Source organism: Chelonia mydas, chromosome 1 (genome assembly GCF_015237465.2).
Source record: "Chelonia mydas isolate rCheMyd1 chromosome 1, rCheMyd1.pri.v2, whole genome shotgun sequence".
Classification (NCBI taxonomy): Eukaryota; Metazoa; Chordata; order Testudines; family Cheloniidae; genus Chelonia; species Chelonia mydas.
The window spans coordinates 25,071,687-25,088,067 of record NC_057849.1 but is presented as its reverse complement, the minus strand read 5'-3'; the positions used below and the strand labels follow the sequence as shown (position 1 = coordinate 25,088,067).

Sequence of the window (16,381 nt, the reverse complement as noted above, 5' to 3'; positions counted from 1 at the left end):
TACTTAAAAATGTAACACGCTTTAAAACGCTACTCATTTTCCAAGAACAGATAACAGCAATTCTCACCCCTTCCTTATGCCCATTGTATATACTTCATTATTTTCTTTTCTTTTTGTTTTCTTGTCTTTTATAGTACTTCCTCTCTTCAGATCTCATAAGGTGTAGGATACTGTTACTGAAGACAAGTCTACACCACAAAATTAAAAAGAAAAGGAGTACTTGTGGCACCTTAGAGACTAACCAATTTATTTGACCATAAGCTTTCGTGAGCTACAGCTCACTTCTGCTCAGATAAATTGGTTAGTCTCTAAGGTGCCACAAGTCCTCCTTTTCTTTTTGCGAATACAGACTAACACGGCTGTTACTCTGAAACTACAAAATTAAGTCGACCTAAATGATGTTGATGTGCAGACACTGCAGTAAAATTGATTCAACTATATGTCCACACTACGCTCCTTGTGTCAGCGGTGCACCTCCTCACCAGGGTGTTTGCACCAATTTAACTGCCAGGGTGGAGCACTGCGAGATGGTTTCTGAAAGTCGGACGTAAGCAATACAGTGCCTACACTGACACTGTGTTGACCTAACTACATCGACTTAACCGCTACACCTCTCGCAGAAGTGGCGTTATTAAGTTGGTGTAGAGGGCGAGTTACATCAGTGGGAGCTACATTTTAGTGTAGACACTTACAGACTTAGATTGATGTAAGATGCCTTACGTCGACTTAACGCTGTAGTGTAGACCAGGCCTCGGAGGAGGCCCTTTCTAAGAGGTGGTTCTTGCATCTAGACCTGAACATGGTCAGAAAAACTAAGAAGACGTTAGGCTGCATAAAGAATAGAATGATGAATAATATAGAGAATACTATAATGTCTTTATATAAATCAATGGTGTGGCCTCATCTGGAATACTGTATCCAGTACTGATCATCTACATGGAAAAAGGGTATTGCGGAACCGGAGGGGGTTCAGGGATGAGTGATAAGAATGATCAAAGGTCTGGAAAAACTTTCCTGTGAAGACAGGGAACAGATTGCAATTATTTACTTTAGAAAGGAGACAAATATGAGGGAACCATGATAAAAGTAAATAAAATAATGAATGGCCTGGAGAAGGGAGATTGGGAACTTCTGTCCCCGTCTTGGAACACAGGAACAAGGGGACATTTAATTAAATGAAAAGGTGGGAAACGCAAGAAATTATTTTACACAAAATGTGTGTAAACTGTAGAATGCATTGCCACAGGAAGTCATTGAGAAAAAGCATTTAACAAGATTTAAAAGGGGAATTGGATATTTATATGGATACCAAGAATACCCAGAGTTATGATTAATAACAAAAATTTTGGAAAGACTATTAAACCTCTTGTTTTGGAGTTTAAGCCAATCTCTAACTATTCAAAAGCAGGATGAGCTTTACATGGGGGCAGATTACTCCACATCTGCCTACTAAAGGGTTCTTGCACCTTCCTCTGAAGGGTCTAGCACTGGCTACTGTCAGAGACAGGACACTGGAATAGATAGACTTAAATCAGATCCCATATGGCAATCCTATGATCTCCTCTGTTCCGTAGCTGCAGTCTTGATACTGAACTGCGCTTTGCCTGCACACAAGAGCCTTCTGGTGAGCCAATCTAGTTGTAATGTCCCTGAAAAGCACAGTTGTTTTAGAGGTCATGAATGGTGGTCTTTGAAGTAGCTTGCACTCATCCTGTTAAGTGCCTTGTGGACCAGGATCTTAGTCACTCCCGCAACAGAGAGGCTGGCAGTGCAGCTCTCAGCACAGTGCTATGATTAGGGCCCTACTAAATTCACGGCCATGAAAAACGTGTCACGGACTGTTAAATCCGGTGTCCCCCTGTGAAATCTGGTCTTTTGTGTGCTTTTATCCTATACAGATTTCACGGGGGAGACCAGCATTTCTCAAATCGGGGGTCCTGACCCAAAAGGGAGTTGCAGGGGGGCTGCAAGTTTATTTTAGGGCGGTCATGGTATTGCCATCCTTACTTCCATGCTGCCTTCAGAGCTGGGCGGCGGGAGAGCAGCAGCTGTTGGCCAGATGCCCAGCTCTGAAGGCAGCACCCCGCCAGCAGCAGCGGAGAAGCAAGGATGGCAATACCGTACCCTGCCACCCTTACTTCTGCGCTGCTGCTGCTGGCGGCGACTCTGCCTTCAGAGCTGGGTGCCAGGCCAGCAGCCGCCGCTCTCCACCTGCCCCGCTCCGCAGGCAGCGCCGCCGCCAGCAGCAGCGCAGAAGTAAGGGTAGTAGAACCTCAACCTCCCTTACAATAACCTTGCGACCCGCCCAAAAAACTCCTTTTTGGGTCAGGACCCCTAGACTGTGACATTTCAGATTTAAATAGCTGAAATCTTGAAATTTACGATTTTTAAAACCCTATGGCCGTGAAATTGACCAAAATGGACCATGAATTTGGTAGGGCCCTAGCTATGATGCGTTCTTGCCTGCGTTTGTTGGTTAGGGGGAGTGCTGCTCCAAGCTGCATGAGCTTCTGCTTCCTGGCGGAGGTCCCATTTATACCTACAAAGAGCAAGTTGCCATCTTCTTCTTCAGCTGTGTGCATGGGGCCAAATTCACAGGTAGCATAAATTTGCTCATCAACAATATTTTTATGTACTGTAGGTATGCATCAGCCCTGATGGGGGTGGTCGTACTGTATCCAAAGAAGAAACAAGGCAGTCACCCCAAGTTTTCCTTCAGTTCAATAATACGATCTGAACATGCTCCCAAGAGCATGTCAGGGAAGTACAGCAAGCAGGATTTGGCCCATACATATAATGAGCTGATAATGGAGTGGTCATCCCTGGCTAAAACATAACTCACAAGTGAAAAGGGGCTCTGTATCTTGTGCAGTTGTACCAATCATATCTTACATTGCCCCTCCTAAAGGAGCCCACATAATGTTCCATGACTGATACAGAAACTATTAATGATAGTATTCAGACTAATGGGAAGGCCACTGTGCCTAGGCAAGGATGGTCTTGTGGTTGGGGCACTGGACTGGGACTCACCAAACCCGTTAATTCTTGACAGCCACAGACTTCCTGGTTGCCCTCAGGCAAGTCACTCCCCTCTGTATATCAGTTCCCCACCTGTGAATGAGGATAATACTTTCTTTCTCCCACCCTCTGTTTGCCTTGTTTGCTTAGATTGTAAGGTCGTTGGGACTGGGACTGTCTCTTACTATGTGCCTGGCACAACAGAGCCCTGATAGTGTTTGGGGCCCCTACGTCATACGATTATACTAATAATAAACAACAGGGTGGGGCAGTTGGCACTGATGTAGACCGTACTGTATCTGTTATATGGAGAAACTAAAGACTTCAAGCTTCCAGGTCTGCTGACTTGGGACTTTCACAAGCACTAAAACTAACTATATGGAGAGGAGGGGTAAAAGCGTATAGTTAGTATAAAAAGAAAACCCATCATCTGGAAGTTTCTGATATGTAATGGAGCAGCCCACTGGAATAGTTTATTGTTGATAGCACTAGCTAGATGTATGAAGATTTTGCCAACACTGTGATCACGAGTAAGGAAAAATTAGCATCCGATTCTTTGAAGAGACAGTCTGGTGTCTCTCAGGCATCATTCTTTTCTCTCAGATAACATTCATGTATTTAATTTTAATTAGTTTTTCGAAAAGGAGGCTTCAGCCTTTCAGATTTATTTGTATTGTTCCCCTACTTCCTATCACTTATTGTGGCTCACCAGAGACCAAATAAAATGACACAGTCATAGTGTTTTTCTCAGGATATTATTTTATGACAGGTCATAATCCATGCATGTGCCCATACACCATGCTCCAAATGTCCTGCTGCAGTTCTACAAAATCTCATTAACTGAAAATTCCCTGGTGAATAGAGATTATCTGGTCTGATTTTCCAGCTACCTCTGAATATTAAACCAAACTGTGAGCAGGATACCTTTAAATTTTCTGGACTTGAGCAGCCTATTACTAAACTGCAAAAAAATAGTAATTAACAGCCTGAATTAAATAGTCAAGAAAGGTATTGTGCACGAATAAATCTTTTCTAATCTTACAAATTGCTGACTAAACCCGCTAATGAGCAGTAAGGACATAACACAGGAAAGCTCCTGCTCTACAGACCAGTTTTACAAGGAACCCTCTGTCCTTTGGAACCCTCTGCAAAACAGGAGGTACCAAAATTAGTATGCCACGGAATGTTCTAAAGTGCAAACGTCCGTTAACACAGGAGCACTGGGATTTAACAAGAGCCAGATTTTGCCCGATTCGTGCCCATGTGTGCAGGAGGGGGAAAAGACACAAAAAGCTTTCCCTAGCTCCTCTTCTACAGGGCAGGACAACTGACTGGATGCAGAGGGCAGCATGACACACTATCCTAAGAGGTGGTGCTGTATGCACATTTCCCTCATACACAATGACTTCCAGATCCATTTGGTATGGTCAGTGCCTTCAAGGAACCACTCACCCTAAGACAAAGATAGCTTACCTAGAATTTTTTGTAATCAAAACTTCCCACACCACAGGGGGGTCTGATCCTGCATTCCTTATACTCCAGCCACCGTCTATAGGAGTTCTGGGTGCATAAGAAATGAAGGATCTTGCCCATGATGAGTGCCAAATGATTTTTCATCATTCCTGGAAATGTGGAGCTTTCTAAGAATGACACGGCAGTGACAGTGGCACAAGATATTGCCGGGTTAGCACTGTGGCAGCATTCACAGAAACACTGGTACTTTCAGAAGCAGCACAGCAATAAGGCACCCGGCATTACTCCATAGATTGTAAAAAGAACAGGAGGACTTGTGGCACCTTAGAGACTAACAAATTTATTTGAGCATAAGCTTTCGTGAGCTACAGCTCACTTCATCGGATGCATGCAGAGGAAAATACAGTGGGGAGATTTTATATACACAGAGAACACGAAACAATGGGTGTTACCATACACACTGTAACGAGAGTGATCAGGTAAGGTGAGCTAACACGGCTGCTACTCTGAAACCGGTCCATAGATTGTGTGGCTGATTAAAGTATAACCACACAGATACCCATGAGTACCGAGCATTTCATCACCAGCTAATGTTTCATACAAAAGTGTATTTTGAAGGACTTGGGGTACCAGTTAAATACTCGTTGCTCATAATAGAGCATGTCTACTGGTAAAATGCATCATGTTAGAAAAGTTATTAAACTCATATTGTTTAGTTAACATGATGGTAAAAAAAAATTTGCGCTGAGAGGCTGTGGGGTAGATTTTTACAGGCATAAAGGACACTTAAGCACTTATCTCTTATTGAATTTCAATGGGAGTTAAGCACCTATGTGCCACTTGACCTTCTGAATATCTACCTCCATGTCTACCTTAGGAAAAATATGTATCTTAACATGTGCTAGCTAGCACATGGTATTTTAATACATATTAACAGGTTTCAGAGTAACAGCCGTGTTAGTCTGTATTCGCAAAAAGAAAAGGAGTACTTGTGTAGTCTCTAAAGGGCCACAAGTACTCCTTTTCTTTTTGCTAATACATATTAGTCACCTGTGCTTGCTGGTTAAGCTAACTTGTTTTGAAATATGGCTGTCCTTGTCTACACTAAGGACAAAGTAGCGTTTAACACTGTGCTAATTAAAACACATCAGTTAACACAATTTCTAACATGACATGTTTTCCCAAAATAGACAAGCCCATAAGTTACAAAGTTTCTCCTTGGACAAAATCCTGTCCCCACTGAAGTCAATGGCAAATTCCCATTGACTTCAACGGGGCCAGGATCCCTTATATTTATATGGCACGTTTATATGGCCATCTTCTGAGATACTGAAGCTCAGAATTTCTATTGATGTCAGTGGAAGCTGTGGGTACACAACACCTTTGAAAACAATGTTATTTATTTAGATACCTAAATATGGATTTAGGATCCTGACTTGTTACCCAAGATTGAAAACATTAAACTAAGTTTACAGTGATCACTGGGGTGGAATATAGCAGCCAACAACACTAAACATCTTTTTTTTAGGAAGAGAGTCAAAGGAACATCTCCAACTGAAGCTAGAGGGCAAAATTTAAGCAGGAAAATATAATTTCCTAATTCAAAATTTTCCCAATACACAAGGGCTAACATTTTTTAGGGATGATGTGGTCTCATGGTATAAGTGTAGGGTAGGGTTGCCAACCCTCCAGCATTGTCCAGGAGTCTTCAGGAATTAAAGATTAAACTTTTAAGATTATGTCATGTAATGAAACTTCCAGGAATATGTCCAGTCAAGACTGGCAACCCTAGTGTATGGCTGGGAGCCTGGAATTTCAGAGTTCTAACCTCTTTACCTCTGGTACCCCTTGGGCTGAGAAGGCACTGTATGGTGGCACAACGTCTGTAACAGTCTCATATCCTGGAGGGGGAGGCTCAAATAATGATGTATTGAAGATCTAGTATGAAAGAAGAAAAAGAAGACATAATATTAGAAAGAGGCACAGTCCAAACGGGCATATTTCTCAGATGGTTATGGTTTAGATTAATCTAGTTCTGCTATCTAACCCAGGGTTCCTCCTGCCCAGCTACTGGGCATGCGCTTCAGGTTGCAGGCTTAAGCCCCGATCTTGCAAAGAGAACTAAATCGGTAGACCCTGCACGAGCATGGAGCCTCAATAAAACATGCACAGGCACAGTGGCCCGCCCATGGGGTTCTCTTTGCACAACATGCAACCCAGGGTTAGACAACACAGTGGTAAAAAGGGCTAAGGTTTGTATACACCACAGCTTCCACCAGCAAAGGAGCTGCACTGGTGGTGAACTACACATCCAGCTTTTGCTTGTGTAGATACAGCCTTAGGCCCACGCTCTAGCCCTAGACACACACTGCCACCCTTAGAACTACAAAGTTTGAACACAGCACAATTACCTCCACTGTAAGTATATGAATAATGAAGCAGAACACAATTTTTTTAAAAAAAAGAACAGGAGGACTTGTGGCACCTTAGAGACTAACAAATTTATTTGAGCATAAGCTTCCGTGAGCTACAGCTCACTTCACCGGATGCATAGAATAGAACATATAGTAAGAAGATATATATATACATACAGAGAAGGTGGAAGTTGCCATACAAACGGTAAGAGGCTAATTAATTAAGATGAGCTATTATCCGCAGGATAATAATTCCACCTTCTCTGCGTGTATATATATATATCTTCTTACTATATGTTCCATTTTATGTATCCGATGAAGTGGGCTGTAGCCAAGAAAGCTTATGCTCTAATAAATTTGTTAGTCTCTAAGATGCCACAAGTATTCCTGTTCTTTTTGCAGATACAGACTAACACGGCTGCTCCTCTGAAACCTGTCACAATTACTTTTCTCCTTGTATTTGGCGTGGCAGTGTAAAATAAAACAGTAATAAGCAGCATTTATGTAATACTTCTTCCATCCATAGATCTCAATACATTCTACAAATATGGGCAAGCGTTATCACCCCCAATATACAGTAGGGAAAATTAAGGTACAAAAAGATTAAGGTCTCAGTCTTGGTCCAAAGCCTGGTGAAGTCAGTGACAGTCTCTTACCACTGACTTCAATGATCTTTGGATTGGGCCCAACGTGATTTTCATACAATAAAACACTGGCAGAGTGGAGGACAGATTTCCCCTCCCCAAACCCACAGTTTCTTACCGCAAGGTATATGAAAGTGAGTTTTTCCTCTTAGGGTTTGTCTACATGGGGAGCTAACCCTGATTAATTATCTATGTGGACACTCTTATTCTGAATTATCTTAATCTTATCTTAATCCATTTAATCCTTCAGTGGACTAAGATAATTCAAAAGAAATCACTCCTAATCCAGAATAAGAGCATCCACAGAGTGAGTTAATAAGGATTAACTATTCCACTTTAAATTCACATCCTACTCTGATCTAAATTAACTTCCCTGTGTAGACAAATATGAGTTGCAAAACCTGATGTCTTCTTTACCTCATTTCCATGCTCATCAATAATTGAGATGTAGTTGGGATTCGTTTCATTAGGGTAGGACAACAGGACGTCATAGTGAGCCAGCTCAACCGAATCCAATCCAAATTCCTTCCACTGGCCTTGGATTTGCTGTGCAAGGCGCAGGTTCTCATCTGTGCCTGCGAGATGAGGACGCTGTGTAAAATTACTGGGGAAAAGAAATGGGCATTTATTAGCAGTCAATACTAGGAACTGGACTTTGTAATTAGAAGCAACCTTGATTTAACTGGAAACAAGTACATTTTAAAACATATAAAAAGCCATCAGAACTACCCAGAATAAACCAGCTACCCTGTCATCCCTGTACCTATGGTTTTAAGTCAGTTTTATAAACATAGACATCAAAGACTTCAATTTCCCTTCAACTACTACTACTGCCCCCTTCTGTGTTGCCTAGTGAATAGATCACTGCATTGAAATTCAGGAGACCTGGCTTCTATTCCCAGCTCTACCATTGGACTGCTGGATGAGGCCTTCACCACTCTGTGACTCAGTTTCACCATCTCTAAAACAGCGATAATGATATTGACCTCATTTGTAAAGCACTTGGAGATCTACTGATAAGAACTAGATATTATTATTATTCCCCTGTACTACAGCCAAACACTGAAGAAACACTGATTTACTAATTTACTGAAAATCTGATCTCTATATTTGATTTGCGACTGTTCATGGGGCCATATGATATGCAATATTCATGATGTTCTTCCCAAGTCTTAATGAATTTTGGCACAAATGATTATTTGTCCAAAAAAAATTTAGCCTGTAAGTTGATTATTGCTATTTGCCTCTTTAAAAAGATTCAGTCATCCAATCAGAGATAAAAAAACAGTACCTTGTGACCTAGCTGACCCATCGCATATCATGAATAATGAACAACGAATAGACAGAATGAACAGTCTGAAAAAAGGTTGTGAACAACCATAGTTCTGAAATATTATTTATGGAGACTATTGAGGAAGGATGGCTTTGTGGTTAGGGCAATGGAAAGAGACATTAGCTCTGCTACAGACTTCCTATATGAGCTTGGGCAAGTCACTTAACCTCAGTTTTCTAGCTGTATAATGGGAAAAACACTTCCATAGCTCACAGTGGGGCTGTGGGTACAAACTCATCTACTGTTTGTGAGGCACTCAGATACTATGGTGAGGGGGGTGATACAAGTATCCAGATATTTATTTGGCCAGTATTTATAACAAATCCATTTGAAGAAATCACTATCAGCTTGATAGCGATTCACAAACAGTTCCATTTTCAAATGACTGAGGCCAAAATATTGAAGGTCTTTAGGCACCTAAAGATGCACATACATGCCTAGTGGGATTTTTCAAAAGCACCTAGATGTCTACCTCCCACTGATTTCACTGGAATTAGGTGCCTAGGCACTTTTGAAAATCCTGTCTGGACTTTCAGGGGCTTAAATGCCTTTAAAAATCTGGTCCTTAGGAGCCTAACTCCAATTAACTTTCAATGAAAGTTAGGAACCTAAGTCATTTTTGAAAATGGGACTTTAAGTTCTAAGAGACTTAGGCACTTCAGACATTTTTACCCTAAGTAACCAGTTCAAACAGTTCTGCTCTCCTCACTGCCTTTGAAGATAGTGTCATGCTGCCTGCCTTAAGCTTTTTTTTGGATGCAGACAAAGGACATGAGACCTCAGATCAGTCCACTAAACTGAAAGGACTGTAGCTTTTCCTCCTGTCTTGCAAATGTTACCGATGTAACATCTGAATTAAATGTAGTGTTTATTTAACCTTTACAAAAATATGGTAGTCTGGGAGGCTGCCTACCAATGTGCATATGTATCTAGTGCTTCCTTTGTTTTACATCACTTAATTAAATACTTACTTTTTTCATTACACTGATATTGCTTTTTGAAAATACTAGATTATGTATGTGTAAGTACATTCCATCTGCCACATTTAGGGCACCCTTGTGTACAGTGGCATCTGAGCCCTAACCTGGGGAGAATTCCTGATACTCCAGCACTCTGGTGAAGATCAGGCAATGCAACTTTTACAGAGAGCAGTTACTAGCCAAGCCCTAGAGTCACTATATGACTCAGTCATGTAATATTATGTGAACTACAGAGATATGATTGAGAACAACTTTGACCCTTGCTTCTTAGATCAATGAGAACAGAGCTGGCAAAGTGAGCACTCTGGCAGACCTGTGTTCCTCTACTTTTACAAAGAATGTCTGTGGATAACCCAATATTCCCTGAGTAAATATTAAGCCCATGTCCTAACATGGTGTTGGAGCAACTGTTCTGGTGGAGGTGACATGCAGAACTGAGGCTCGGACCATTTGTGGTCATTAAAGAGAGAGTGGCATTTTTCATTAGAGTTGGGAACGTTTAACTCCCAGGATCCTCCTGGCTATGATCCATTTCAAACACAGTAATTGAATTCTCCATCCTTATATTCCCTTTGCTGTTTTTATTGGATGTTGGGTTCATTTCCTGCACCAATCTGCTGTTCAGTATTACTGTTGTGTTCCTGCTGTAGCCGACCTCAGAGCTGCCTGTGTTTCAAAAGCTGAGGCAGCAATGTTAGGCATAGAGACAGGGAGTTCTGATGGCATAAAGCAATCCCACCGCAAGAATGTTTAGCAACCATCTTACTTTGGTAATAACCAAATCCTGGGTTAAAATTTTATTTCCGATACAATCCTGGGCCTTTAGCCTGAGCTTATTTAGTCCAGGGTAATTTAATAATTGCAATGGTTTGTGGCAAATGCATTTAACATTAAATCAGTGGACTTGCCATGATCTCATCCAGTGAGATTGTTTTTCTAAGAACATTTCCACCCAGGCACAACCATGTGTTTTTTAAAAGGTTGGGAGTTATATGTAAGGCAGAATCCCTAAATCACCGATACTTTTTTACACTGAAAGTTAATTACTAGCAATAAACAGAGGTCTCTGGTCTGTTCCTGACTGGAATTAATAATAGCTTCTAACAAATGCTGGACTCCATTAAGAGACTACTAATAAATTTACCCAACCACGTCATATACATTACTAAATATGTCTCAACTTTTCCCTAATTAAAGTTTCTAGAATAAATTATGGAAATTAAGGACTATTATGGGGTGTTGTTTTTTTTTAAATCTGTGCTCCCCCCACCCCCTTGTACCATTGTCTGAATTTTCAGGAGATGCTAACAGCCTTCCAGCTGGGCTTTAAAACAAGACAAGATTATTTAAAACATTATGGACCAGATCCTCAAATCTGAAATCAGTGGGAGCTAAGTGCCTAAATACCACAGACAATCTGGGCCTACCCTCCTAGTTAACATGCTTTGGGATGGGTGAGTGGAATAAGCCTTTTGGATTAAATGTATCCTTAAGAAGGAACTTGAAGGCGTGAGAACCACAGATATATTTTGCGGTAATTGGTCAGATTTTAAATTGACCAGCTGGTATCTACCCCATCTCCAGATTCCCATATAAATTATTCTCATCACAAAGGAGTAGATCTTAAAGGCATGTCAGAGAGGAGATTCCAGACATAGGGTCCACATGGAAGGCGTCGCCAGAGTAAGAGTGGCAGACGAAAATAAAAAGGACATGTGACTGGACATAGCAAATGTGAGTAGGAGACAAGGGCAGACAGGTAGGAGGCTAACCTGCAAATAGTCTGGAAGGCAAGGACCTGCTGCCTGGTTCTCCTCCCATTTACACTGGTGTAACTCCGCTAATTTCAGTGGAGTCACTCCTGATTTAGGTCCCCGATCCACTTGTATATCTCCCTTTGAAGTCAGAGTATTGCCTGAAAATTGATGCACGGTAAACACTCCCCTGCAAATGGAACCTGGCTGCAGTGGGGAAGGCTGGGCTGTGATGGGGTGACAGCCTTGACCTCTGAGTCCTCTTAAACTGATTACCACACCAGAGAAGCACAGAGTGAGGGTCTGACCACTCTGAAATCATTGGTCCTTGCTCTCTGTAGAGGGACCACTGTTTTCCACAGAAGTTAAGAAGCAACAGGATGACCTGTGATGCGCTCCACTGTCAAATATGACTCACATGGGTATTTTAGACACAGGCTATAACCCGAAGTCTGTTCACAAACCTAGTCATTGTACTAGTTGATCATAGATGAATGTTGTGGATAGATAAGTACAGACTTCACTTACTATAGAAACTGCTTGATGTTTTCAGCTTTCATTTCAGCCATAAATGCCTTCTTCACCTTTTCATGAGAATTAGTGGCTGTTACCTCATCAGTAGGTTTTGTAAACCAGCCTGCAAAATACAATGATAAGAGCACTAAGAAAACATTATTTCTATGGCCCATGACAATATCCTTCAGTATCACATCAAGGTTTTATCATGCCTTTTATTGTTGATTTTATTATACTAGTGTTTAGAGGACCCAACCAAGATCAAAGTCTGATGTGCAAGACATTGAGCCAACACAAAGTAAGAGAGCTTATAGCCTGGATAGATAAGATAGACGGAATGCAACCCTACTTGACTGTGGATTTTGAAGAGTTCCATCTACTGTCCAATAAGCACCAGGCCACCAAATGACTAATCGCCTTAATGCATGTTGGTTCAATTCATCTCAGCAGAAAGACAACATCTTTAGAAAGACGCACAGAAGCAAAGGACGTGGGTTCCAAGTTCATGGAGTGACATGTAAATCCCTGTGACTTTGGTCTCTGCATACTCCAAATGTCTGTCCTATGAAAAATCTGTTATTATAATGTCTCCTTAAACAAAAGTTAACTGTTGTAATGATTGTTTTGCTTCTGATATTTCTGAAAATAATTCAGCTAAGGCTTTCTAGGGACACAAACCATGAATAAACGACAGACACTCCCCCAAGATTAAAGGTAGGGCTTTTGGGGCCTTTTCTTATACCTTTTTCCATTACTGCTCCCTTTTAACCTGTGGAAATGGGGGGAAAGGGAAGTCTCTGATGGAAAATGCTCAGTTCAGTGGTGGGGAAGATGAGGAGTTAAAAGAAAAACCTCCCTCCAAGGGAAAAAGCGAGTGCTCTCTAGCAGCCAGTCTGTGGCTATTCATCTGGGGCTCTTTGTTTCAGTGTGTGTCTCTCATTCTTTCAGTGCGTGTCTCTCTTCTGTCTTTTGTTCTGGCCCTCTCTGCGCTATTCCTCTCCCCAGTAAACGTGTAAAACAATCACACCTAAAACTCTCCATTTAAACACCAATTCCCTCCCCCCCCCCCCCCCCCCCAACATGCTTGCTTGTGAGCTCAGTTGCTGCGAATCAGGGGCTGATCTGGCTGCCGTGGTCCAGGGTGTTGTACAGGGCACTTTACCCCACAGTGAGCGACAGCAAAGTGGAGCAGGCTTGCTCTCCTAGAGCAGTGGTTTTCAAACTGCGGGTCGCAACCCAGTACTGAGTCGTGGAATGTAAGACATTGGGTTGCAGAGGCTCTGGTCAGCACCACTGACTGAGCCGTTAGAAGTCCCAATGACAGTGCTGCCCAGCTAAGGTAGGCTAGTACCTACCTGTTCTGACACCGCGCTGCGCCACAGAAGTGGCCAGCAGCAGGTCCAGCTCCTGGGCAGGAGGGCCATGAGGCTCTGCGCACTGTCCCTGCCCTGAGCACTGGCTCCACACTCCCAATGGCCAGGAATCGGTCAGTGGCAGCTGGGGGGACGGTGCCTGTTGAGGGAGAACCGTGCAGGGCCACTTGTGTACCTCCACCTAGGAGCCGGACCTGCTGCTGGCCGCTTCCGGGACGCAGCGCAGTCCGCGGTGCCAGGACAGGTGGGAAGCCTGCTCTGCACCCAGGCTGCGCTGCTGACCAGGAGCCACCGGAGGTAAGCCTGCGTCCGAACCCCACTGCTCCAGCCATAGCCCCCCCTCAAGCCCGAAGCCCCTTCCTGCACCCCAAACTCCTCATCCCCGGCCCCACCCAAGAGCCTGCACCCCCAGCCCAGAGCCCTGCCCCCCTCCCGCACCCCAACCCCCTGCCCCAGCCCTGAGCCCCCTCTCACACCCTGAACCCTCGTTCCCAGCCCCACCCCGCAGCCCTCACCCCCCGCACCCCAACCCCTCCCACACCCCAAACCCGTCATGCCCAGCGGGGCATCAACCATTTTCTTCAACTGGGTCGCCAGAAAAAAAAAGTTTGAAAACCACTGGCCTAGAGAAGCGCAAACAAACCTCACCCGATGCAAAGGGGCTCACTCCCTGTGTGGGCCCCCACCCCCTTTATCCCAGCCAGAGCCCTCCTCCCCACCCCACCCCACCCCACCGCCGGGCCCCGAGCTCGCCCCGGGCCGGGAAAGCAGAGCCGCCCAGGCTGGCGAGCCCGCTGCTTGGCACAGTACCGATGAGGAAGCCGAGCAGGAGCAGCGCGGCCGCCACCCCCAGGCTCAGGGCCCAAACGCGACCCCGGCTGCCCCGCGGCGAGGTCCGCTCGGCGCCGCTCCGGAGCGCGGCCCACATGCTGGCCCGGTCTGGCCGCTCTGCGCCGCCCGGCGACCCGGCCCTGGGCGGGGCGCTGCCGCTGGCCCCCAGCCCGCGCCGCGCCGGGGCGAAGTCCGGTTCGCTCCCGCAGGCAGGGAAGGGGGATTCCGGGCTACGGCGCCTCCCTGGGGGCAGCCCCGCAAGTCTCCGGCCTCTTAGGGGGAGCAGGACTTTGCAACGTGTTTCAGATCAGCCCCTCCCCGACTCAAAGGCCCTTGGGACGGTCCGGATCCTGAGCCAGACTTTGCAGCTTCTGCCTCTTGCGAATTGAAAAGAAGCCGGGAGACCGACATGCGGGAGAGGGAGAAGATGATCTGAATAGGGTTTGGGGGTGTCGTTGTGTGAAGCTAGCGTGGCTGAGCGGCTCTTTCTACAGATCCCTCGTTTTACATACCCCACTTCCCCTCCTTTTACCTGTTTGCTCACATCCCACTTGTTTATGTCTGTCTGTCTACTCAGACAGGCTTCATTTCTGCCTCTAGATAAATTCCTGGAGGATAGGTGGTCCATCAATGGCTATTAGCCAGGATGGGCAGGGATGGTGTCTGGGTACAGAAATTGTATGGTGGGCCATGAATGCTCACGAAATTGGGGACTGGGGGGGTTGAGGGATCAGGCTGGGGGTGCAGGCTCTGGGGTGGGGCTGGGGATGAGGGATTTGGAGTGGAGGAGGGTGCTCTGGGCTGGGACCAAGGGGTTCAGAGGGCAGGAGGGGGATCAGGGCTGTGGCAGGGACTTGGGGCATGGGGAGGAGGAATTAGGGGTGCAGGCTCTGGTTGGTGCTTACCTCAAGCAGCTCCCAGAAACAACGGCATGTCCCCCCTCGGCTCGTTTGTGGAGGCGTGGCCAGACGCTCCTGCAGCTCTCTGAAGCAGCAGCATGCCCCACTCCGGCTCCTGCGTGGATGCGTAGGGGCTGCCAGAGGGCTCCGCACAGTGCCCCTACCCCAAGAGCCAGCCCCCGCAGCTCCCCTTGGCCAGCAACTGCAGCCAATGGGAGCTGCAGGGAGCGGCGCTTGGGGCGAGGGCAGTGTGCGTAGCCTTCTGGCTGACCCTATGCATAGGAGCCGGAGCGGGGACATACTGCTGCTTCCGGGAGCCGTGTGGAAAGCCACCGACACCGCTCCCCGGCTGGAGCTTGAGGGCTGGATTAAAACATCTGATGTGCTGGACACGGCCCGCGGGCTGTAGTTTGCCCACCCCCACCTAGCCTTTGTTTGCCAGAAGCTGGGAATGGGCGACAGAGGATGGATCACTTGATGATTGACTGTCCTGTTCATTGCCTCTGGAGCTCCCGGCACTGGCCACTGCTGGAAAACAGGATACTGGGCTAGACAGACTTTTGGTCTGACCCAGTATGGCCATTCTTTTGTTCTTATGTTCTCTTTGTTTTCTCATTGTCATAAATTTACTTGCAGTATATTAATGGGCTGTAACGTGCAGAGCCGTCCCTTGGGTATGGCGAATCGGGGCGACCGTCCCAGGCACCGCGCTTTGGGGGCCCTGTGCTTCGATAAAATTGTGAGGAGGCGGGTGGGGAGGCCAGCGGCAGGTGGGCAGGGGGGCAAAGAGGAGCCTCCCTACCAGAATCTCCCCCTCCCCCCAGTGTCTTCTGCCTGCTGGCGGGCCCCGCTGATTAGTGCCTCCCCCTCCCTCTCAGCGCCTATTGCCTGCTGCGGATCAGCTGTTTCGCGGTGTCAGGAGGCTCTGCGGGGAAGGGGAGAGGAGCGAGGGCCCAGCATACTCGGGGGAGGGGTGAAACGAGGCGGGGCGGGAAGAGGCGCGAAGGGGGTGGAGCCACGGGGGAAGGAGTGGAGTGGGGGTGAGACCTGGGTGGACTTTGGGGGAGAAGCACTCCCGGCAGATTAGAAACTAAGGGCCTAAGTCCCGGGTCCCACACCCCCTAGGGTTATATGTCTCTGTGTACG

The 16,381-nt window shown here is 45.7% G+C and overlaps 1 protein-coding gene across 1 annotated transcript in view; it reads right to left on the bottom strand.

Moving 5' to 3' along the window:
* Positions 1 to 14,681, bottom strand: part of LOC102934118 (putative N-acetylated-alpha-linked acidic dipeptidase) — a 51,602-nt gene extending 36,921 nt beyond the window's left edge. Inside the window, exons 1-4 of the mRNA XM_037889548.2 lie at positions 14,316 to 14,681; positions 12,145 to 12,253; positions 7,967 to 8,153; positions 6,328 to 6,429 (exon numbers count right to left, since the gene is read on the bottom strand). Coding sequence (XP_037745476.1) covers positions 6,328 to 6,429; positions 7,967 to 8,153; positions 12,145 to 12,253; positions 14,316 to 14,433 — 516 coding nt within the window. The 5' untranslated portion in view covers positions 14,434 to 14,681. The remainder of the gene's footprint in view (positions 1 to 6,327; positions 6,430 to 7,966; positions 8,154 to 12,144; positions 12,254 to 14,315) is intronic.
* Between the last annotated feature and the right edge of the window lie 1,700 nt (positions 14,682 to 16,381).